Raw genomic sequence first — 24,303 nt, 5'->3', positions numbered from 1 at the left:
AGAGTTATGAACCTAAACCAGGAACAGGACAATGTGGCAATGAGGAGGCAACTCTTGAGAAACCATAGAGAATGATAGAGGCCTCTAGTGGCCAAAAGGCTATATTAGTATGGGCAGAGCCATCGGAGGGATTCTACCATTTTTAATGGAGTCAACTGGGCGGGACTTCCAACTTCCTTAGCTGATCCCTCCTGGTGACCCTGTTGGAGTCATGTCCAACCGGGTTATCAGGAAGGATCAGCCAATCAGGAAGAAGAAAAATGACTACTTCAAAATGGAGATTGCCTCAATGGCACTGCCTATGCAGTCACAGAAAAAAAAGAAGAGTCCTCTATCTATCTCTATAGGAGTAACACTCTTTTCACACCACTTCGATACAGCTGTTTTCCATAGCATGTTAGGACAACTTACGCAGCAGTTTAGGATAATTAACGTAGCAGGTTAGGAGACTGAGGTTAAGGTTAGGAAAAGGGTTGGGGTTAGCGAAAATGCTCTTCTAACCTGCTACAAAAATCACTTCCGTTCACAGCTGTATTGAAGTGGCATAAAAAATATTTGTCCTGGCAACTCTGAGGTCTCTCATTTTTTTGTTTTAAGAGAAAGTTGGGATTTTCTGGGTTTTGTATTTGTTGTTGTAAGGATATCAGTGAATCTCTATAGCCTGAAATTAAACTATTATATCCACTTTGGACACGTCAGGAAGAATATAATCTCTCGTGGACAGATTTTGTGGTTAAATCACACAGCTGACCAAATTATGCAAGATATTTGTTCTGTGTTAACCAAAATTAGGAGGAATAACAACAGACTTTCAGCCTAAATTACTACTGCATGTACTTTCCAAAGTGGGATATTTTCTAGGTGAAACCACTGCTCTACAGAGGACAGTACATTTCCACACCTACTGGGAACTGTTTATGGTGTGTTTATGTAAGCGTATAGAAAATAAGCACATTATCTCGTCTAGATAAGAGGTTTCCATAAGGCTTGGTGAAGAGGAGCGGTTCATGGTTTTCTGAGACTGTCACCCCCTCATAAGATTTGCTCTTTTTGGGATAATTCAGTGTGGCTTCCATACTCCCACACCAGGCTTTGGAAAAGACTACCATTGGCTTTTACTCTCTTATTTTTTTTGTGTTACATAATACCTCAGTTATAGAATTTTGTCCCACTTGTATAAAGAATACACAACTTCTGTTTTTCAGCCGTCTTCAAATCTGATCAGCAAGCCCTTTCTTTATATGTACAACTTATTTTTTTATTGTTTGATTCCACATCACAGATGCGTATGTGGTTTATGGTACGATCCAGCACTTTCAATACCAACCAGTCTGTCCCACAGCAAGCCCTTTCAATACCAACCACTCTGTCCCACAGCAAGCCCTTTCAATACCAACCAGTCTGTCCCACAGCAAGCCCTTTCAATACCAACCAGTCTGTCCCACAGCAAGCCCTTTCAATACCAACCAGTCTGTCCCACAGCAAGCCCTTTCAATACCAACCACTCTGTCCCACAGCAAGCCCTTTCAATACCAACCAGTCTGTCCCACAGCAAGCCCTTTCAATACCAACCACTCTGTCCCACAGCAAGCCCTTTCAATACCAACCAGTCTGTCCCACAGCAAGCCCTTTCAATACCAACCAGTCTGTCCCACAGCAAGCCCTTTCAATACCAACCAGTCTGTCCCACAGCAAGCCCTTTCAATACCAACCACTCTGTCCCACAGCAAGCCCTTTCAATACCAACCAGTCTGTCCCACAGCAAGCCCTTTCAATACCAACCACTCTGTCCCACAGCAAGCCCTTTCAATACCAACCAGTCTGTCCCACAGCAAGCCCTTTCAATACCAACCAGTCTGTCCCACAGCAAGCCCTTTCAATACCAACCACTCTGTCCCACAGCAAGCCCTTTCAATACCAACCACTCTGTCCCACAGCAAGCCCTTTCAATACCAACCAGTCTGTCCCACAGCAAGCCCTTTCAATACCAACCAGTCTGTCCCACAGCAAGCCCTTTCAATACCAACCAGTCTGTCCCACAGCAAGCCCTTTCAATACCAACCACTCTGTCCCACAGCAAGCCCTTTCAATACCAACCACTCTGTCCCACAGCAAGCCCTTTCAATACCAACCACTCTGTCCCACAGCAAGCCCTTTCAATACCAACCAGTCTTTTCCACAGCCCCTTGGCATCAATATTTATTGTCTGTCATTAGATATTTTTCCCTAATTGATATCAACATGCGCCCATCCATAAATGTACTTTTAGAATTGCCAAATCCCCCTGGATTGACGATGAATTGAAAAACTGGTGTATGGCTGAGATGTAAAAACAAATAAGTCTGAAAACACAGCAAACATTGAGAAATCACTTAGTTAAAGAATAAAAACACGCTACTATGGAATAAAGATACATGATACAGTATAAAGAATGGTCGTAAAAAGCTCTGGAGGACTTTAAATGAAATTCTAGGTAAATAACCGAACTCGGCTCCATCCTTCATTGAGGCAAAAACTAACCCTAGCTACATGTCCACACCCAACCTTAACACTAGCCAGTGGGAATCTATTCCTCATAGAAGTGAGGGGGAAGAGTTGAAAAATGTGTTGCTATCCATAAATAAATTGACTGTAGTGTACCGCAGGGCAGCCGTCTTGGGCCATTATAGCTTTCTCTTTTTTCTAATGACCTTTAATGACATTGAATAAAGCCTGTGTGTATCCAATGCAACGGTATACACGTCAGCTAATACAATAAAATAAATGACTGACACCCAGATTTAGAATGTGTAACTAGCAATAAGTTTGGTGCTAAAAACAATATATATACACAAGTATGTGGACACCCTTTCAAATTAGTGGATTCGGCTATTTCAGCCACACCTTTTGCTGACAGGTGTATAAAATCAAGCACACAGCCATGCGATCTCCATACTGAAGAGCTCAGTGACTTTCAACGTGGCACCGTCATAAGATGGCACCTTTCCAACCAGTAGGTTCGTCAATTTCTGCCCTGCTAGATCTGCTAGATCTGCCCCAGTCAACTGTATTGTGAAGTGGAAAGGTCTATGAGCAACAACGGCTCAGCCGTGAAGTGGTAGGCCACACAAGCTCACGAGTGCTGAAGTACGTAGCACGTAAAAATTGTTTTTCCTCCGTTGCAACACTCATTACCGAGTTCCAAACTGCCTCTGGAAGTAACGTCAGCACAAGAACTGTTCATCAGGAGCTTCATGAAATGGGTTTCCATGGCCAAGTATTGGCTGGAGTGGTATAAAGCTAGCCATCATTGGTAATTGGTATTTTTTGTTATTTTATTAGGATCCCCATAAATTGTTGCGAAAGATGCAGCTACTCTTCCTGGGGTCCAGACAAAACATGAAACATGACATTATACACAACATTAATAGACAAGAAAAGCTCAAGGACAGAACAGAAAAACATGCATTTTAAAAACAGCACACATATCCTACATATCAATACATACACACAAACTATCTATGTCCTTGAGGTGTTGCTTTAGCTGTTTTTTGAAACCAGGTTTGCTGTTCATTTGAACAATATGAGATGTATGGAAGTTCCATTCAATAATGGCTCTATATAATATTGTACATTTTCTTGAATTTGTTCCAGATTTTGCGGACTGTGAATAGACCCCTTGTGACAGATCTGGTGGGGTAAGTGTGTGTTAGACCTGTGCATAAGTTGACAATGCAAAAGAAAAAGTGACATTTTCAACACATTGATCATTTAAAAAAAAATAGGAAGTGATGCAATCAGTCTCTCCTCAACTCTTAGCCAAGAGAGACTGGTATGCATAGTATTTATATTAGTACTCTGATTACAATAAAGAGCAAGATGTGCCACTGTTCTGGGACAGCTGCAGCTTAACAAGGCCTTTCTTTGCTGCATTTGACCACACGACTGGACCATAATAAAGATAAGATTCAACTAGAGCCTGCAGGACTCGCTTTGTGGGGTGTGTGGGGTGTCAAAAAAGCAGAACATCTCTTTATTACAGACATACCTCTCCCCATCTTTACAACCATTGAATCTGTAACAGGTAACACAAAGTAATTTAATCTCCTCATCTTGTTCAACTTCCACACCATTCATTACTAGATACAGCTGAGGTCTAGAAATTAGGGAATGATTTGAACCAAATACAATTCTCTTAGTTTTAGAGATGTTCAGGACCAGTTTATTACTGGCCACCCATTACAACTGACTGCAACTCCTTCTTAAGGGTTTCAGTGACTTCATTAGCTGTCACAATCGTCGTAATAACATTCGGATAACATCCAATAACATCCAAAGCGCAGCTTGAAATTGGTTCGACATTTTATTTGAAGTGAACCGCACCAAAAAACAATAAAGCGCAAACGACACGTGAAGCTATGGAGTGCTCACAGGCAATGACACATAAACAAGATCCCACAAAACACAGTGGAGAAATGGCTGCCTAAATATGATCCCCAATCAGAGACAACGAAAAACAGCTGCCTCTGATTGGGAACCATACAAGGCCAACATAGAAATACACAACCTAGATTAGAACACCCCCCCTAGTCACACCCCGACCTAACAAAAATAGAGAATAAAAAGGCTCTCTATGGTCAGGGCAGGACATTAGCTGTATACAGTGCCTTCAGAAAGTAATCCGACCACTTTCCTTTTTACACATTTTGTTACGTTACAGCCTTATTCTAAAATGGATAAAATAAAAGTTGTTCCTCATCAATCAACACACAATACCCAATAATGACAAAGCAAACAGGTTTTTTGTAGTTTTAGCAAATTTATAAAAAATAAAACAGAAATATCTCATTCACATAAGTATTCAGACTATTTGCTATGAGATTCAAAATTGAGCTCAGGTTCATCCTGTTTCGATTGATCATCCTTGAGATGTTTCTACAACTTGATTGGAATCCACCTGTGGTAAATTCAATTGATTGGACATGATATGGAAAGGCACACACCTGTCTATATAATAGCCCACAGTTGAGAGTGCATGTCAGAGCAAAAACCAAGTCATGAGGTTGAGGGAATTGTCAGTAGATTGTGTCGAGGCACAGATCTGGGGAAGGGTACCAAAAAATGTCTGCAGCGTTAAAGGTCCCCAAGAACACAGTGGCCTCCATCATTCTTAAATGGAAGAGGTGTGGAACCACCAAGACGCTTCCTCGAGCTGGCCACCCGGCCAAACTGAGCAATCGGGGAGAAGGGCCTTGGTCAGGGAGGTGACTAAGAACCCGATGGTCAATCGGACAGAGCTCTAGAGTTGGTCTAGAGAAGATGGGAGAAGATGGGAGAAACTTCCAGAAGGACAACCATCTCTGCAGCACTCCATCAATCAGGCCTTTATGGTAGAGTGGCCAGACGGAAGCCACTCCTCAATAAAAAGACACATGGGAGACTAGTCAGGATCGAGGGAAAGATGAACGGAGCAAAGTACAGGGAGATCCTTGATGAAAACCTGCTCCAGAGTGCTCAGGATCTCAGACTGGAGCGAAGGTTCACCTTCCAACAGGACAACGACACTAAGCACAGAGTCAAGACAACGCAGGAGTGTCTTCGGGACAAGTCTTTAAATGTTCTTTAGTGGCCCATCCAGAGCCTGGACTTGAAACCGATCGAACATCTCCAGGAGAAACCTGAAAATAGCTGTGCAGTAACACTCCCCATCCAACCTGACAGAGCTTGAGAGGATCTGCAGAGAAGAATGGGAGAAACTTCCTAAATGCAGGTGTGTCAAGCTTGTAGCGTCATACCCAAGAAGACTCAAGGCTGTAATCGCTGCCAAAGGTGCTTCAACAAAGTACTGAATAAAGGGTCTCAATACTTATGTAACTGTGATTTTCTGTTTGTTATTTGTAATACATTTGCAAACATTATTTTTTTTGCTTTGTCATTATGGGGTATTGTTTGTAGATTGATGAGAAAAAAAAGTGATTTAAATTATTTTTTGATTGAGGCTATAACATATTAAAATGTGGAAGAAGTTAATGGGTCTGAATATTTTCCGAAGGCACTGAAAGTTTTTAATGCCAGGTGGTTTGTCATTATTGATCGATAACAGTAATTTTTCCACCTGTCCCACACTAACTTTACACTTACTCTATTCTTTCATTATTAGTTGTTTTTATGCGTTAGTATGATGGCACACTCTTCGTTGTTGGCATTTCCTGCTTAAGTTTACTCACTTTGCCAATGAAGTAATCATTCTAAGAAATGCCAACATCAAATGGTTTTGTGATGAATAAGCCATGTGATACGATGAAAGATGGAGTTGAATTTGTCTTTCTGCCCTTCATTTCATTTAAAGTACTCAAGTTTTTTTCCCATCATTCTTTACAGTATGTCATTGATCTTGGCTTCATAATACCGTTTCTTCTTCTTTTTGTTGAGTTTAGTCACATAATTGATCAGTTTGCAGTAAGTCAGCCAGTCAGATGTTTAGCCAGACTTATTAGCCACTCCTTTTGCCCCATCTCTTTCAACCATACAGTTAATCAATCCATGGACCCTTAACAGTTTTAACAGTCTGTTTCATAACAGGTTTTAATTAATAATTGGAAGAATCCATTATATAAATGCAACAAGTGCAGTGTCTGGATGCTCCTTATTAATCACATAAGACGAACAAATATTACTTACATCATGCACATAAGATGATCTCTTGTACACTATTTTAGGCCAAGCTTTTGGAACCTTGGCTCTCCTAGATATAGCCACTATCTTGTGATCACTGCATCCAATGGGTATGGATACAGCTTTAGAACAGAGCTCTATTTGATCTTGTGATCAATACATGTGGATGATCTTGTTCCTGTAGATTTTGGTAACAAACCCTGATAGGTTGATTAATATTCTGGACTCTGTAGCAGTCTAAACGTATTCTCTGGAGTGATGAATCGTGCTGCACCATCTGGCAGTCTGACAGACGAATCTGGGTTTGGCAGATGCCAGGAGAATGCTACCTACCCGAATGCATAGTGCCAACTGTAAAGTTTGGTGGATGAGTAATAATGGTCTGGGGCTGTTTTTCATAGTTCGAACTAAGCCCCTTAGTTTCAGTGAATGGAAATCTTCACGCTATAGCTTACAATGACATTCTAGACAATTCTGTGCTTTCTGTGCAATTTGGGGAAGGCCCTTTCCCGTTTTGGCCCTTTCCTGTGCACAAAGAGAGGTCCATACAGAAATGGAATGTCAAGATCGGTGTGGAAGAACTTGACTGGTCTGCACAGAGCCCTGACCTCAACCAAATCGAACACCTTTGGGATGAATTGGAACGACTACTGCGAGCCAGATCTAATCGCCCAACATCAGTGCCCGACCTCACTAATGGTCTTGTTGCTGAATGAAAGCAAGTCCCGCAGCAATGTTCCGACATCTAGTGGACGCCTTCCCAGAAGAGTGGAGGCTGTTATAGGGGGGACCAACTCCATATTAACGTCCATTATTTTGTATTTAGATGTTCGATGAGCTGGTGTCCATATGTCCACATACACTCCATGACCAAAAATATCTCAAAAACCAAAAGTATTGTTTTTGGAAAAAAATCACTCGCTCAACGCTAAATCTCATTTGGATCTATTATTGAATATTGTGGCAATTGTAACCCTAGATAGTAAGCTGTCATGGTCTAAACATATAGACTCAATGTTGCTAAAATGGGAAGAGGTCTGTCCATGATAAGGCTGCTTCCTTGACATCTCAGTCGACCAGACAGGTCCTAAAGAACCTAGGTTTTTGCACTTTGATGTACACGGAGTGCGAATGTCAGTAATATGCATGTCAATCTTGTCTTTGTGCGAGCGGTTGATGGTACCGAACTGGTTCAACACAAGAAGGTACAACACAAGACATGCAACCAGAGGTCTCCTCACAGTCCCCCGGTCCAGAACAGGCTGGGAAACTAACAGTATTTAATAGAGCCATGACTAAACGGTATTCTCTGCCAACCCAGGTAACTCAAATAATAACTTACGTTAGAACGAGCACTGTGAAGAGACCAGTGGCGATTTTAGCATGTACATCTTGAAGGGGCAAACTCAAAACAAATGTTGTTGATGACTGCGAGCAAAGCCACTACACAACACTAAACAATGCATTAATTGGACTATAATGGATACAAACGGTGCCAACAAACTGTTAGGGCCTACATAAAGCTGTCCCAACAGCAGTCCCAACACCTTACCACTGCTACACCTGGCTATCAGTGGAGCCTTGTCTGGCAGGGAAACAGTTCATTCAGCCTCATTTACTGCCTTTTCAAAAAACATAGCTGAAATGTCTGATGTGGTTTCTACTGACAATTGAAATGTACAAACTTTGGTATAAGGGGATGACGAGCGGATAAGAGGTAGTCCATAATTTTAGGTTAAGACATTAATGAGCGAGCTAGGACGGACGTAGTCAATATAACTATTTGTTCAGCACTTTTGAAATGTACAGCGACGGAATTCTGAACATTGGCTGTTCTTACAGTATTCTCCCTGTACACCAAGTCAGAACCATAGGATAAATAAAGGGGGCATATAAGCAGACAAGGACAGCTCTTACAATATCCGATAATGACATTTATCTCAAACAGATCATAGGCTACATGTGCACCACAAAGTCAGAAGAGTAAGCTAAATTATGAGGGAAAAAATAGACTAAATAATAAGGGTAAGTCACATGGGCTACTAACAGCTTACAACACAACATAGACTTAGTATTACTTTCTCAGCTCAGTATACAAATCTCCCTGACATATTACATAATGTAGGCATAAATGATGTAACATGCCAGGGAGATGTCTTAGAGCAAAGTGTTAATAATATAAGAATAAACATTATGAATTTACTGAACATAATGTTTCTGTATGGTTCAAAACGAATTTTGGCATTCGTTATTAGTGAAGGAGAAAGAGTTTTTTTTTCTCGACTTACTCAAATCCACAAGGAGTCAGTATTAACCACATTTATTTAAGCTAGTCAGCCATATCAGCTATGATTTTTAAAAAGGCAGTAAATGATGTAAAATGAGCTGTTTCGCTGCCAGACAAGACTCCGCTGATAACCAGGTGTAGCGGTTGTAAGGATTCACGCCATGTTGCTGGCATGCATCACCCCCCTAAACAAAAGTTGAGCTATTCCAGTAAGATGTGCATGCTAAAATCACCACTGTATCTGTTTTACACTATATTGTTCTGGTAAAATATGATATGGTATATTGCTATGGGAAAAAATCTGTGGTACAACATGACATTATTACCCTGACAACCATTACATTATTACCATGACAACCGTTAAATTATTACTCTGACCACTGAAACATTATTACCGTGACAACCGTTACATTATTACCCTGATAACCATTACATTATTACCCTGACAACCATTACATTATTACCCTGACAACCGTTACATTATTACCGTGACAACCGTTACATTATTACCCTGACAACCGTTACATTATTACCCTGACAACCATTACATTATTACCCTGAACACCGTTACATTATTACCCTGACAATCGTTACATTATTACCCTGACAATCGTTACATTATTACCCTGACAACCGTTACATTATTACCCTGACAACCGTTACATTATTACCCTGACAATCGTTACATTATTACCCTGACAATCGTTACATTATTACCCTGACAATCGTTACATTATTACCCTGACAATCGTTACATTATTACCCTGACCACCGTTACATTATTACCCTGACAATCGTTACATTATTACCCTGACAACCGTTACATTATTACCCTGACAACCGTTACATTATTACCCTGACCACCATTACATTATTACCCTGACAATCATTATATTATTACCCTGACCACCGTTACATTATTACCCTGACAATCGTTACATTATTACCCTGAACACCGTTACATTATTACCCTGACAACCGTTACATTATTACCCTGACAACCGTTACATTATTACCCTGACCACCGTTACATTATTACCCTGACAATCGTTACATTATTACCCTGAACACCGTTACATTATTACCCTGACAACCGTTACATTATTACCCTGACAATCGTTACATTATTACCCTGACCACTGTTACATTATTACCCTGAACACCGTTACATTATTACCCTGAACACCGTTACATTATTACCCTGAACACCGTTACATTATTACCCTGAACACCGTTACATTATTACCCTGACAACCGTTACATTATTACCCTGACAACCGTTACATTATTACCCTGACAACCGTTACATTATTACCCTGACAACCGTTACATTATTACCCTGACAACCGTTACATTATTACCCTGACCACCGTTACATTATTACCCTGACCACCGTTACATTATTACCCTGACAATCGTTACATTATTACCCTGACAACCGTTACATTATTACCCTGACCACCGTTACATTATTACCCTGACCACCGTTACATTATTACCCTGACAACCGTTACATTATTACCCTGACCACCGTTACATTATTACCCTGACCACCGTTACATTATTACCCTGACAATCATTACATTATTACCCTGACAATCGTTACATTATTACCCTGACAACCGTTACATTATTACCCTGACAACCGTTACATTATTACCCTGACCACCGTTACATTATTACCCTGACAATCGTTACATTATTACCCTGACAATCGTTATATTATTACCCTGAACACCGTTACATTATTACCCTGACAATCGTTACATTATTACCCTGAACACCGTTACATTATTACCCTGACAATCGTTACATTATTACCCTGAACACCGTTACATTATTACCCTGACAATCGTTACATTATTACCCTGACCACCGTTACATTATTTCCCTGACCACCGTTACATTATTACCCTGACAACCGTTACATTATTACCCTGAACACCGTTACATTATTACCCTGACAATCGTTACATTATTACCCTGACAATCGTTACATTATTACCCTGACCACCGTTACATTATTACCCTGACGATCGTTACATTATTACCCTGACCACCGTTACATTATTACCCTGACAACCGTTACATTATTACCCTGACCACCATTACATTATTACCCTGACAACCGTTACATTATTACCCTGACAACCATTACATTATTACCCTGACAATCGTTACATTATTACCCTGACAATCGTTACATTATTACCCTGACAACCGTTACATTATTACCCTGACCACCGTTACATTATTACCCTGACCACCGTTACATTATTACCCTGAACACCGTTACATTATTACCCTGAACACCGTTACATTATTACCCTGACAATCGTTATATTATTACCCTGACCACCGTTACATTATTACCCTGACAACCGTTACATTATTACCCTGACCACCGTTACATTATTACCCTGACAACCGTTACATTATTACCCTGACAATCGTTATATTATTACCCTGACAATCGTTACATTATTACCCTGAACACCGTTACATTATTACCCTGAACACCGTTACATTATTACCCTGACAACCGTTACATTATTACCCTGACCACCGTTACATTATTACCCTGACAACCGTTACATTATTACCCTGACAATCGTTACATTATTACCCTGACAACCGTTACATTATTACCCTGACAACCGTTACATTATTACCCTGACAATCGTTATATTATTACCCTGACAATCGTTACATTATTACCCTGAACACCGTTACATTATTACCCTGACAATCGTTACATTATTACCCTGACAATCGTTACATTATTACCCTGACCACCGTTACATTATTACCCTGACCACCGTTACATTATTACCCTGAACACCGTTACATTATTACCCTGACAACCGTTACATTATTACCCTGACAATCGTTACATTATTACCCTGAACACCGTTACATTATTACCCTGACAATCGTTACATTATTACCCTGACAATCGTTACATTATTACCCTGACCACCGTTACATTATTACCCTGACCACCGTTACATTATTACCCTGAACACCGTTACATTATTACCCTGACAATCGTTACATTATTACCCTGACAATCGTTACATTATTACCCTGACAATCGTTACATTATTACCCTGACCACCGTTACATTATTACCCTGACCACCGTTACATTATTACCCTGAACACCGTTACATTATTACCCTGACAACCGTTACATTATTACCCTGAACACCGTTACATTATTACCCTGACAATCGTTACATTATTACCCTGACCACTGTTACATTATTACCCTGACAACCGTTACCCTGACAATCGTTACATTATTACCCTGACAATCGTTACATTATTACCCTGACCACCGTTACATTATTACCCTGACAATCGTTATATTATTACCCTGACAACCGTTACATTATTACCCTGACAATCGTTACATTATTACCCTGACAACCGTTACATTATTACCCTGACAATCGTTATATTATTACCCTGACCACCGTTACATTATTACCCTGACCACCATTACATTATTACCCTGACAACCGTTACATTATTACCCTGACAACATTACATTATTATCCTGACAACCGTTACATTATTACCCTGACAACATTACAAGTGTCAGGAATATGACCAACTGTTGAGGCCTAGATAAAACATTTGATTGTAGTACAGTAATTCCAAAGAAATTGGGTGGGACCTACTCTAGTCCACTTCATACAGAAGTCGAATGAGACTATCTTATAATTCTAGATGTCTTCCTGACCTTCAAAGAATCATTGCATCTTGTTATAAACAAGTCCATGGGGACTCAGACTTGGGGACTCAGTAGACACTTTTCAGTAGAGCTTTACATTCCAGCTTGGTAATAACAGGATATTAACATGGTATAATTATGTTTTTTTACTAGTTAACTACCAGTAATTGCCATTATAGTTACCAGTAGTAGTTACCAATATAGTTTAGCCCCAATACATTCCTGACATCCAGCCTAGCACATGGTTTGTTACCTGGAAACAGAGATGTAGTTTCTGTAATAATGATGTAATAATAATGATGATGATAATAATGATAATGATGTAATAATGATGAATCAGTGCTGCAACATTGTCTGTTTCTCTTTTAGTTCTACCGCGATATCCATTCCTTACGTAGCCTGACATGTAGCCTGTCATGTAGCCTGTCATCTAGCCTGCCATGTAGTCTGTCATGTAGCCTGTCATTTAGCATGTCATGTAGCCTGTCATGTAACATGTCATGTAACCTGTCATGTAACCTGTCATGTAACCTGTCATGTAGCCTGTCATGTAGCCTGTCATGTAGTCTGTCATGTAGCCTGTCATGTAGTATGTCATGTAGCCTGTCATTGAACCTGTCATGTAGTCTGTCATGTAACATGCCATGTAGTCTGTCATGTAACCTGTCATGTAGCATGTCATGTAGCCTGTCATGTAACCTGTCATGTAGACTGCCATGTAGCCTGTCATGTAACTTGTCATGTAGTCTGTCATGTAGCCCGGCATGTAGTCTGTAATGTAGCTTGTCATGTAACCTGGCATGTAGACTGCCATGTAGCCTGTCATGTAACCTGTCATGTAGTCTGTCATGTAGCCTGTCATGTAGTCCGTCATGTAGCCTGTCATGTAACCTGTCATGTAGTCTGTCATGTAACATGTCATGTAACCTGTCATGTAACCTGTCATGTAGCTTGTCATGTAGCCTGTCATGTAGGCTGTCATTTAACCTTATTTAGTGTACTTTGTATCCTTTACTATCCTTTACCATCAGTTTGGTGCTAATTGACATATGTCCTTCTAAAGTGACACTAAATTATTGTGAAATAGTAATGTCTTGAAGTGCTCAAGTGACAAACATAGTCCAGTTCACAAAATCAGAAGTTTCTTTGACTAAAAATACTGTATAAGCACAAAAACACATGACACGTGACATGAGGTGACATGCTCTAACTTAACTAAATGTAAAAATACTTCTGTTCCTTGTTGTGTTACTGAGGATTATGTTGTCTGGTCCTCCTGTGTAGCCATGATACATTCTTTCCCATTGACCCCCATTGTAAAAGAGCCATTTTAGCTATTGAGTTTTTGTTATACAGACAAAACAAAACATGCCCGAAAAGCTGTGTTTTTCAATATATATGTAAACAGGTAAAATATCCCGACCTATGGTTCGCAAGGCTCCCTGGTAAGAAAATAGAGCCTGTGAGAAATGCCCTGTGACCCAGTGTCCAAGTAAGCTACAAGAAACAGTAACAAGTAAGCTACAAGAGACATTTACGTTTTGTATAGAGACGCATGCTCAATACAAAACGATAACCAACTCATCGCAGCTCTGCACAAAAATGGAAAAGGTAATTAACACCAATTAAAAATCATAAACGGCTTAAAATAACTAATAGAAATCGTAAAATGATTCAGTTCCACAACTATGCTGCATAAAATTCAAGATAGTTGGGAACAGATTTTCAATGTCCCAATACCATGGCAATGGGTTTATGAACTGATATAAAAAACAACAATTGATGCATGAATTTGTTATTTTCAAATTAATTTATTATATAAAATTCTCACTGCAAAAAGAATGCTCAGTTTATAGGGTATACAACAGTCAAATCAAATGTTATTGGTCACATACACATGGTTAGCAGATGTTATTGGTCACATACACACGGTTAGCAGATGTTATTGGTCACATACACACGGTTAGCAGATGTTATTGGTCACATACACATGGTTAGCAGATGTTATTGGTCACATACACACGGTTAGCAGATGTTATTGGTCACATACACATGGTTAGCAGATGTTATTGGTCACATACACACGGTTAGCAGATGTTATTGGTCACATACACATGGTTAGCAGATGTTATTGGTCACATACACATGGTTAGCAGATGTTATTGGTCACATACACATGGTTAGCAGATGCTATTGGTCACATACACATGGTTAGCAGATGTTATTGGTCACATACACATGATTAGCAGATGTTATTGGTCACCTACACACGGTTAGCAGATGTTATTGGTCACATGGTTAGCAGATGTCATTGGTCACATATACATGGTTAGTATATGTTATTGGTCACATACACAGGGTTAGCAGATGTTATTGGTCACATACACATGGTTAGCAGATGTTATTGGTCACATACACATGGTTAGCAGATGTTATTGGTCACATACACACGGTTAGCAGATGTTATTGGTCACATACACATGGTTAGCAGATGTTATTGGTCACATACACACGGTTAGCAGATGTTATTGGTCACATACACATGGTTAGCAGATGTTATTGGTCACATACACATGGTTAGCAGATGTTATTGGTCACATACACATGGTTAGCAGATGCTATTGGTCACATACACATGGTTAGCAGATGTTATTGGTCACATACACATGATTAGCAGATGTTATTGGTCACCTACACACGGTTAGCAGATGTTATTGGTCACATGGTTAGCAGATGTTATTGGTCACATATACATGGTTAGTAGATGTTATTGGTCACATACACAGGGTTAGCAGATGTTATTGGTCACATACACATGGTTAGCAGATATTATTGGTCACATACACACGGTTAGCAGATGTTATTGGTCACATACACATGGTTAGCAGATGTTATTGGTCACATACACATGGTTAGCAGATGTTATTGGTCACATACACATGGTTAGCAGATGTTATTGGTCACATACACATGATTAGCAGATGTTATTGGTCACATACACATGGTAAGCAGAGGTTATAGGTCACATAAACATGGTTAGCAGATGTTATTGGTCACATACACATGGTTAGCAGATGTTATTGGTCACATACACACGGTTAGCAGATGTTATTGGTCACATACACATGGTTAACAGATGTTATTGGTCACATATACATGGTTAGCAGATGTTATTGGTCACATACACACGGTTAGCAAATGCTATTGGTCACATACACATGGTTAGCATATGTTATTGGTCACATACACATGGTTAGCAGATGTTATTGGTCACATACACACGGTTAGCAGATGTTATTGGTCACCTACACACTGTTAGCAGATGTTATTGGTCACATGGTTAGCAGATGTTATTGGTCACATACACATGGTTAGTAGATGTTATTGGTCACATACACATGGTTAGCAGACGTTATTGGTCACATACACACGGTTAGCAGGTGTTATTGGTCACATACACATGGTTAGCAGATGTTATTGGTCACATACACATGGTTAGCAGATGTTATTGGTCACATACACACGGTTAGCAGATGTTATTGGTCACATATACATGGTTAGCAGATGTTATTGGCTACATACACATGGTTAGCAGAGGTTATAGGTCACATACACATGGTTAGCAGATGATATTGGTCACATACACACGGTTGGCAGATGTTATTGGTCACATACACATGGTTAGCAGATGTTATTGGTCACATACACATGGTTAGCAGATGTTATTGGTCACCTACACACGGTTAGCAGATGTTATTGGTCACATGGTTAGCAGATGTTATTGGTCACATACACATGGTTAGTAGATGTTATTGGTCACATACACATGGTTAGCAGATGTTATTGGTCACATACACATGATTAGCAGATGTTATTGGTCACATACACATGGTAAACAGAGGTTATAGGTCACATACACATGGTTAGCAGATTTTATTGGTCACATACACATGGTTAGCAGATGTTATTGGTCACATACACACGGTTAGCAGATGTTATTGGTCACTAACACATGGTTAGCATATGTTATTGGTCACATACACATGGTTAGCAGATGTTATTGGTCACATACACACGGTTGGCAGATGTTATTGGTCACATACACATGGTTAGCAGATGTTATTGGTCACATACACATGGTTAGCAGATGTTATTGGTCACCTACACACTGTTAGCAGATGTTATTGGTCACATGGTTAGCAGATGTTATTGGTCACATACACATGGTTAGTAGATGTTATTAGTCACATACACACGGTTAGCAGATGTTATTGGTCACATACACATGGTTAGCAGATGTTATTGGTCACATACACACGGTTAGCAGATGTTATTGGTCACATACACATGGTTAGCAGATGTTATTGGTCACATACACATGGTTAGCAGATGTTATTGGTCACATACACATGGTTAGCAGATGCTATTGGTCACATACACATGGTTAGCAGATGTTATTGGTCACATACACATGATTAGCAGATGTCATTGGTTACCTACACACGGTTAGCAGATGTTATTGGTCACATGGTTAGCAGATGTTATTGGTCACAAATACATGGTTAGTAGATGTTATTGGTCACATACACAGGGTTAGCAGATGTTATTGGTCACATACACATGGTTAGCAGATATTATTGGTCACATACACACGGTTAGCAGATGTTATTGGTCACATACACATGGTTAGCAGATGTTATTGGTCACATACACATGGTTAGCAGATGTTATTGGTCACATACACATGGTTAGCAGATGTTATTGGTCACATACACATGATTAGCAGATGTTATTGGTCACATACACATGGTAAGCAGAGGTTATAGGTCACATACACATGGTTAGCAGATGTTATTGGTCACATACACATGGTTAGCAGATGTTATTGGTCACATACACACGGTTAGCAGATGTTATTGGTCACATACACATGGTTAACAGATGTTATTGGTCACATACACACGGTTAGCAGATGTTATTGGTCACATACACATGGTTAGCAGATGTTATTGGTCACATACACATGGTTAGCAGATGTTATTGGTCACATACACATGGTTAGCAGATGTTATTGGTCACATACACATGATTAGCAGATGTTATTGGTCACATACACATGGTAAGCAGAGGTTATAGGTCACATAAACATGGTTAGCAGATGTTATTGGTCACATACACATGGTTAGCAGATGTTATTGGTCACATACACACGGTTAGCAGATGTTATTGGTCACATACACATGGTTAACAGATGTTATTGGTCACATATACATGGTTAGCAGATGTTATTGGTCACATACACACGGTTAGCAAATGCTATTGGTCACATACACATGGTTAGCATATGTTATTGGTCACATACACATGGTTAGCAGATGTTATTGGTCACATACACACGGTTAGCAGATGTTATTGGTCACCTACACACTGTTAGCAGATGTTATTGGTCACATGGTTAGCAGATGTTATTGGTCACATACACATGGTTAGTAGATGTTATTGGTCACATACACATGGTTAGCAGACGTTATTGGTCACATACACACGGTTAGCAGGTGTTATTGGTCACATACACATGGTTAGCAGATGTTATTGGTCACATACACATGGTTAGCAGATGTTATTGGTCACATACACACGGTTAGCAGATGTTATTGGTCATATATACATGGTTAGCAGATGTTATTGGCTACATACACATGGTTAGCAGAGGTTATAGGTCACATACACATGGTTAGCAGATGATATTGGTCACATACACACGGTTGGCAGATGTTATTGGTCACATACACATGGTTAGCAGATGTTATTGGTCACATACACATGGTTAGCAGATGTTATTGGTCACCTACACACGGTTAGCAGATGTTATTGGTCACATGGTTAGCAGATGTTATTGGTCACATACACATGGTTAGTAGATGTTATTGGTCACATACACATGGTTAGCAGATGTTATTGGTCACATACACATGATTAGCAGATGTTATTGGTCACATACACATGGTAAGCAGAGGTTATAGGTCACATACACATGGTTAGCAGATTTTATTGGTCACATACACATGGTTAGCAGATGTTATTGGTCACATACACACGGTTAGCAGATGTTATTGGTCACATACACATGGTTAGCATATGTTATTGGTCACATACACATGGTTAGCAGATGTTATTGGTCACATACACACGGTTGGCAGATGTTATTGGTCACATACACATGGTTAGCAGATGTTATTGGTCACATACACATGGTTAGCAGATGTTATTGGTCACCTACACACTGTTAGCAGATGTTATTGGTCACATGGTTAGCAGATGTTATTGGTCACATACACATGGTTAGTAGATGTTATTAGTCACATACACACGGTTAGCAGATGTTATTGGTCACATACACATGGTTAGCAGATGTTATTGGTCACATACACACGGTTAGCAGATGTTATTGGTCACATACACATGGTTAGCAGATGTTATTGGTCACATACACATGGTTAGCAGATGTTATTGGTCACATACACATGGTTAGCAGATGCTATTGGTCACATACACATGGTTAGCAGATGTTATTGGTCACATACACATGATTAGCAGATGTCATTGGTTACCTACACACGGTTAGCAGATGTTATTGGTCACATGGTTAGCAGATGTTATTGGTCACAAATACATGGTTAGTAGATGTTATTGGTCACATACACAGGGTTAGCAGATGTTATTGGTCACATACACATGGTTAGCAGATATTATTGGTCACATACACACGGTTAGCAGATGTTATTGGTCACATACACATGGTTAGCAGATGTTATTGGTCACATACACATGGTTAGCAGATGTTATTGGTCACATACACATGGTTAGCAGATGTTATTGGTCACATACACATGATTAGCAGATGTTATTGGTCACATACACATGGTAAGCAGAGGTTATAGGTCACATACACATGGTTAGCAGATGTTATTGGTCACATACACATGGTTAGCAGATGTTATTGGTCACATACACACGGTTAGCAGATGTTATTGGTCACATACACATGGTTAACAGATGTTATTGGTCACATATACATGGTTAGCAGATGTTATTGGTCACATACACACGGTTAGCAGATGCTATTGGTAACATACACATGGTTAGCATATGTTATTGGTCACATACACATGGTTAGCAGATGTTATTGGTCACATACACACAGTTGGCAGATGTTATTGGTCACATACACATGGTTAACAGATGTTATTGGTCACATACACATGGTTAGCAGATGTTATTGGTCACCTACACACTGTTAGCAGATGTTATTGGTCACATGGTTAGCAGATGTTATTGGTCACATACACATGGTTAGTAGATGTTATTGGTCACATACACATGGTTAGCAGACGTTATTGGTCACATACACACGGTTAGCAGGTGTTATTGGTCACATACACATGGTTAGCAGATGTTATTGGTCACATACACACGGTTGGCAGATGTTATTGGTCACATACACATGGTTAGCAGATGTTATTGGTCACATACACATGGTTAGCAGATGTTATTGGTCACCTACACACTGTTAGCAGATGTTATTGGTCACATGGTTAGCAGATGTTATTGGTCACATACACATGGTTAGTAGATGTTATTAGTCACATACACACGGTTAGCAGATGTTATTGGTCACATACACATGGTTAGCAGATGTTATTGGTCACATACACACGGTTAGCAGATGTTATTGGTCACATACACATGGTTAGCAGATGTTATTGGTCACATACACATGGTTAGCAGATGTTATTGGTCACATACACATGGTTAGCAGATGCTATTGGTCACATACACATGGTTAGCAGATGTTATTGGTCACATACACATGATTAGCAGAGGTCATTGGTTACCTACACACGGTTAGCAGATGTTATTGGTCACATGGTTAGCAGATGTTATTGGTCACAAATACATGGTTAGTAGATGTTATTGGTCACATACACAGGGTTAGCAGATGTTATTGGTCACATACACATGGTTAGCAGATATTATTGGTCACATACACACGGTTAGCAGATGTTATTGGTCACATACACATGGTTAGCAGATGTTATTGGTCAGATACACATGATTAGCAGATGTTATTGGTCACATACACATGGTAAGCAGAGGTTATAGGTCACATACACATGGTTAGCAGATGTTATTGGTCACATACACATGGTTAGCAGATGTTATTGGTCACATACACACGGTTAGCAGATGTTATTGGTCACATACACATGGTTAACAGATGTTATTGGTCACATATACATGGTTAGCAGATGTTATTGGTCACATACACACGGTTGGCAGATGCTATTGGTAACATACACATGGTTAGCATATGTTATTGGTCACATACACATGGTTAGCAGATGTTATTGGTCACATACACACGGTTGGCAGATGTTATTGGTCACATACACATGGTTAACAGATGTTATTGGTCACATACACATGGTTAGCAGATGTTATTGGTCACCTACACACTGTTAGCAGATGTTATTGGTCACATGGTTAGCAGATGTTATTGGTCACATACACATGGTTAGTAGATGTTATTGGTCACATACACATGGTTAGCAGACGTTATTGGTCACATACACACGGTTAGCAGGTGTTATTGGTCACATACACATGGTTAGCAGATGTTATTGGTCACATACACATGGTTAGCAGATGTTATTGGCTACATACACATGGTTAGCAGAGGTTATAGGTCACATACACATGGTTAGCAGATGATATTGGTCACATGCACACGGTTGGCAGATGTTATTGGTCACATACACATGGTTAGCAGATGTTATTGGTCACATACACATGGTTAGCAGATGTTATTGGTCACCTACACACGGTTAGCAGATGTCATTGGTCACATGGTTAGCAGATGTTATTGGTCACATACACATGGTTAGTAGATGTTATTGGTCACATACACATGGTTAGCAGATGTTATTGGTCACATACACATGATTAGCAGATGTTATTGGTCACATACACATGGTAAGCAGAGGTTATAGGTCACATACACATGGTTAGCAGATTTTATTGGTCACATACACATGGCTAGCAGATGTTATTGGTCACATACACACGGTTAGCAGATGTTATTGGTCACATACACATGGTTAACAGATGTTATTGGTCACATATACATGGTTAGCAGATGTTATTGGTCACATACACACGGTTAGCAGATGTTATTGGTCACATACACATGGTTAGCATATGTTATTGGTCACATACACATGGTTAGCAGATGTTATTGGTCACATACACACGGTTGGCAGATGTTATTGGTCACATACACATGGTTAGCAGATGTTATTGGTCACATACACATGGTTAGCAGATGTTATTGGTCACCTACACACTGTTAGCAGATGTTATTGGTCACATGGTTAGCAGATGTTATTGGTCACATACACACGGTTGGCAGATGTTATTGGTCACATACACATGGTTAGCAGATGTTATTGGTCACATACACATGGTTAGCAGATGTTATTGGTCACATACACATGGTTAGCAGATGCTATTGGTCACATACACATGGTTAGCAGATGTTATTGGTCACATACACATGATTAGCAGATGTTATTGGTCACCTACACACGGTTAGCAGATGTTATTGGTCACATGGTTAGCAGATGTTATTGGTCACATATACATGGTTAGTAGATGTTATTGGTCACATACACAGGGTTAGCAGATGTTATTGGTCACATACACATGGTTAGCAGATATTATTGGTCACATACACACGGTTAGCAGATGTTATTGGTCACATACACATGGTTAGCAGATGTTATTGGTCACATATACATGGTTAGCAGATGTTATTGGTCACATACACATGGTTAGCAGATGTTATTGGTCACATACACATGATTAGCAGATGTTATTGGTCACATACACATGGTAAGCAGAGGTTATAGGTCACATACACATGGTTAGCAGATGTTATTGGTCACATACACATGGTTAGCAGATGTTATTGGTCACATACACACGGTTAGCAGATGTTATTGGTCACATACACATGGTTAACAGATGTTATTGGTCACATATACATGGTTAGCAGATGTTATTGGTCACATACACACGGTTAGCAGATGCTATTGGTCACATACACATGGTTAGCATATGTTATTGGTCACATACACATGGTTAGCAGATGTTATTGGTCACATACACACGGTTGGCAGATGTTATTGGTCACATACACATGGTTAGCAGATGTTATTGGTCACATACACATGGTTAGCAGATGTTATTGGTCACCTACACACTGTTAGCAGATGTTATTGGTCACATGGTTAGCAGATGTTATTGGTCACTTACACATGGTTAGTAGATGTTATTGGTCACATACACATGCTTAGCAGACGTTATTGGTCACATACACACGGTTAGCAGGTGTTATTGGTCACATACACATGGTTAGCAGATGTTATTGGTCACATACACATGGTTAGCAGATGTTATTGGTCACATACACACGGTTAGTAGATGTTATTGGTCACATATACATGATTAGCAGATGTTATTGGCTACATACACATGGTTAGCAGAGGTTATAGGTCACATACACATGGTTAGCAGATGATATTGGTCACATACACACGGTTGGCAGATGTTATTGGTCACATACACATGGTTAGCAGATGTTATTGGTCACATACACATGGTTAGCAGATGTTATTGGTCACCTACACACTGTTAGCAGATGTTATTGGTCACATGGTTAGCAGATGTTATTGGTCACATACACACGGTTGGCAGATGTTATTGGTCACATACACATGGTTAGCAGATGTTATTGGTCACATACACATGGTTAGCAGATGTTATTGGTCACATACACATGGTTAGCAGATGCTATTGGTCACATACACATGGTTAGCAGATGTTATTGGTCACATACACATGATTAGCAGATGTTATTGGTCACCTACACACGGTTAGCAGATGTTATTGGTCACATGGTTAGCAGATGTTATTGGTCACATATACATGGTTAGTAGATGTTATTGGTCACATACACAGGGTTAGCAGATGTTATTGGTCACATACACATGGTTAGCAGATATTATTGGTCACATACACACGGTTAGCAGATGTTATTGGTCACATACACATGGTTAGCAGATGTTATTGGTCACATATACATGGTTAGCAGATGTTATTGGTCACATACACATGGTTAGCAGATGTTATTGGTCACATACACATGATTAGCAGATGTTATTGGTCACATACACATGGTAAGCAGAGGTTATAGGTCACATACACATGGTTAGCAGATGTTATTGGTCACATACACATGGTTAGCAGATGTTATTGGTCACATACACACGGTTAGCAGATGTTATTGGTCACATACACATGGTTAACAGATGTTATTGGTCACATATACATGGTTAGCAGATGTTATTGGTCACATACACACGGTTAGCAGATGCTATTGGTCACATACACATGGTTAGCATATGTTATTGGTCACATACACATGGTTAGCAGATGTTATTGGTCACATACACACGGTTGGCAGATGTTATTGGTCACATACACATGGTTAGCAGATGTTATTG

The 24,303-nt window shown here is 39.7% G+C and overlaps 1 protein-coding gene across 1 annotated transcript; it reads right to left on the bottom strand.

Moving 5' to 3' along the window:
• Positions 1-13,145: 13,145 nt before the first annotated feature.
• LOC120064873 (keratin-associated protein 21-1-like) lies at positions 13,146-13,649 on the bottom strand. The gene has a single exon (XM_039015465.1). The coding sequence runs from the start codon at positions 13,647-13,649 to the stop codon at positions 13,146-13,148; it is 504 nt and encodes a 167-aa protein (XP_038871393.1).
• Between the last annotated feature and the right edge of the window lie 10,654 nt (positions 13,650-24,303).

Source organism: Salvelinus namaycush, chromosome 20, assembly GCF_016432855.1.
Source record: "Salvelinus namaycush isolate Seneca chromosome 20, SaNama_1.0, whole genome shotgun sequence".
NCBI lineage: Eukaryota > Metazoa > Chordata > Actinopteri > Salmoniformes > Salmonidae > Salvelinus > Salvelinus namaycush.
The sequence above is the reverse complement of the archived record's forward strand: the minus strand, read 5'-3'. Positions and strand labels throughout refer to the sequence as shown.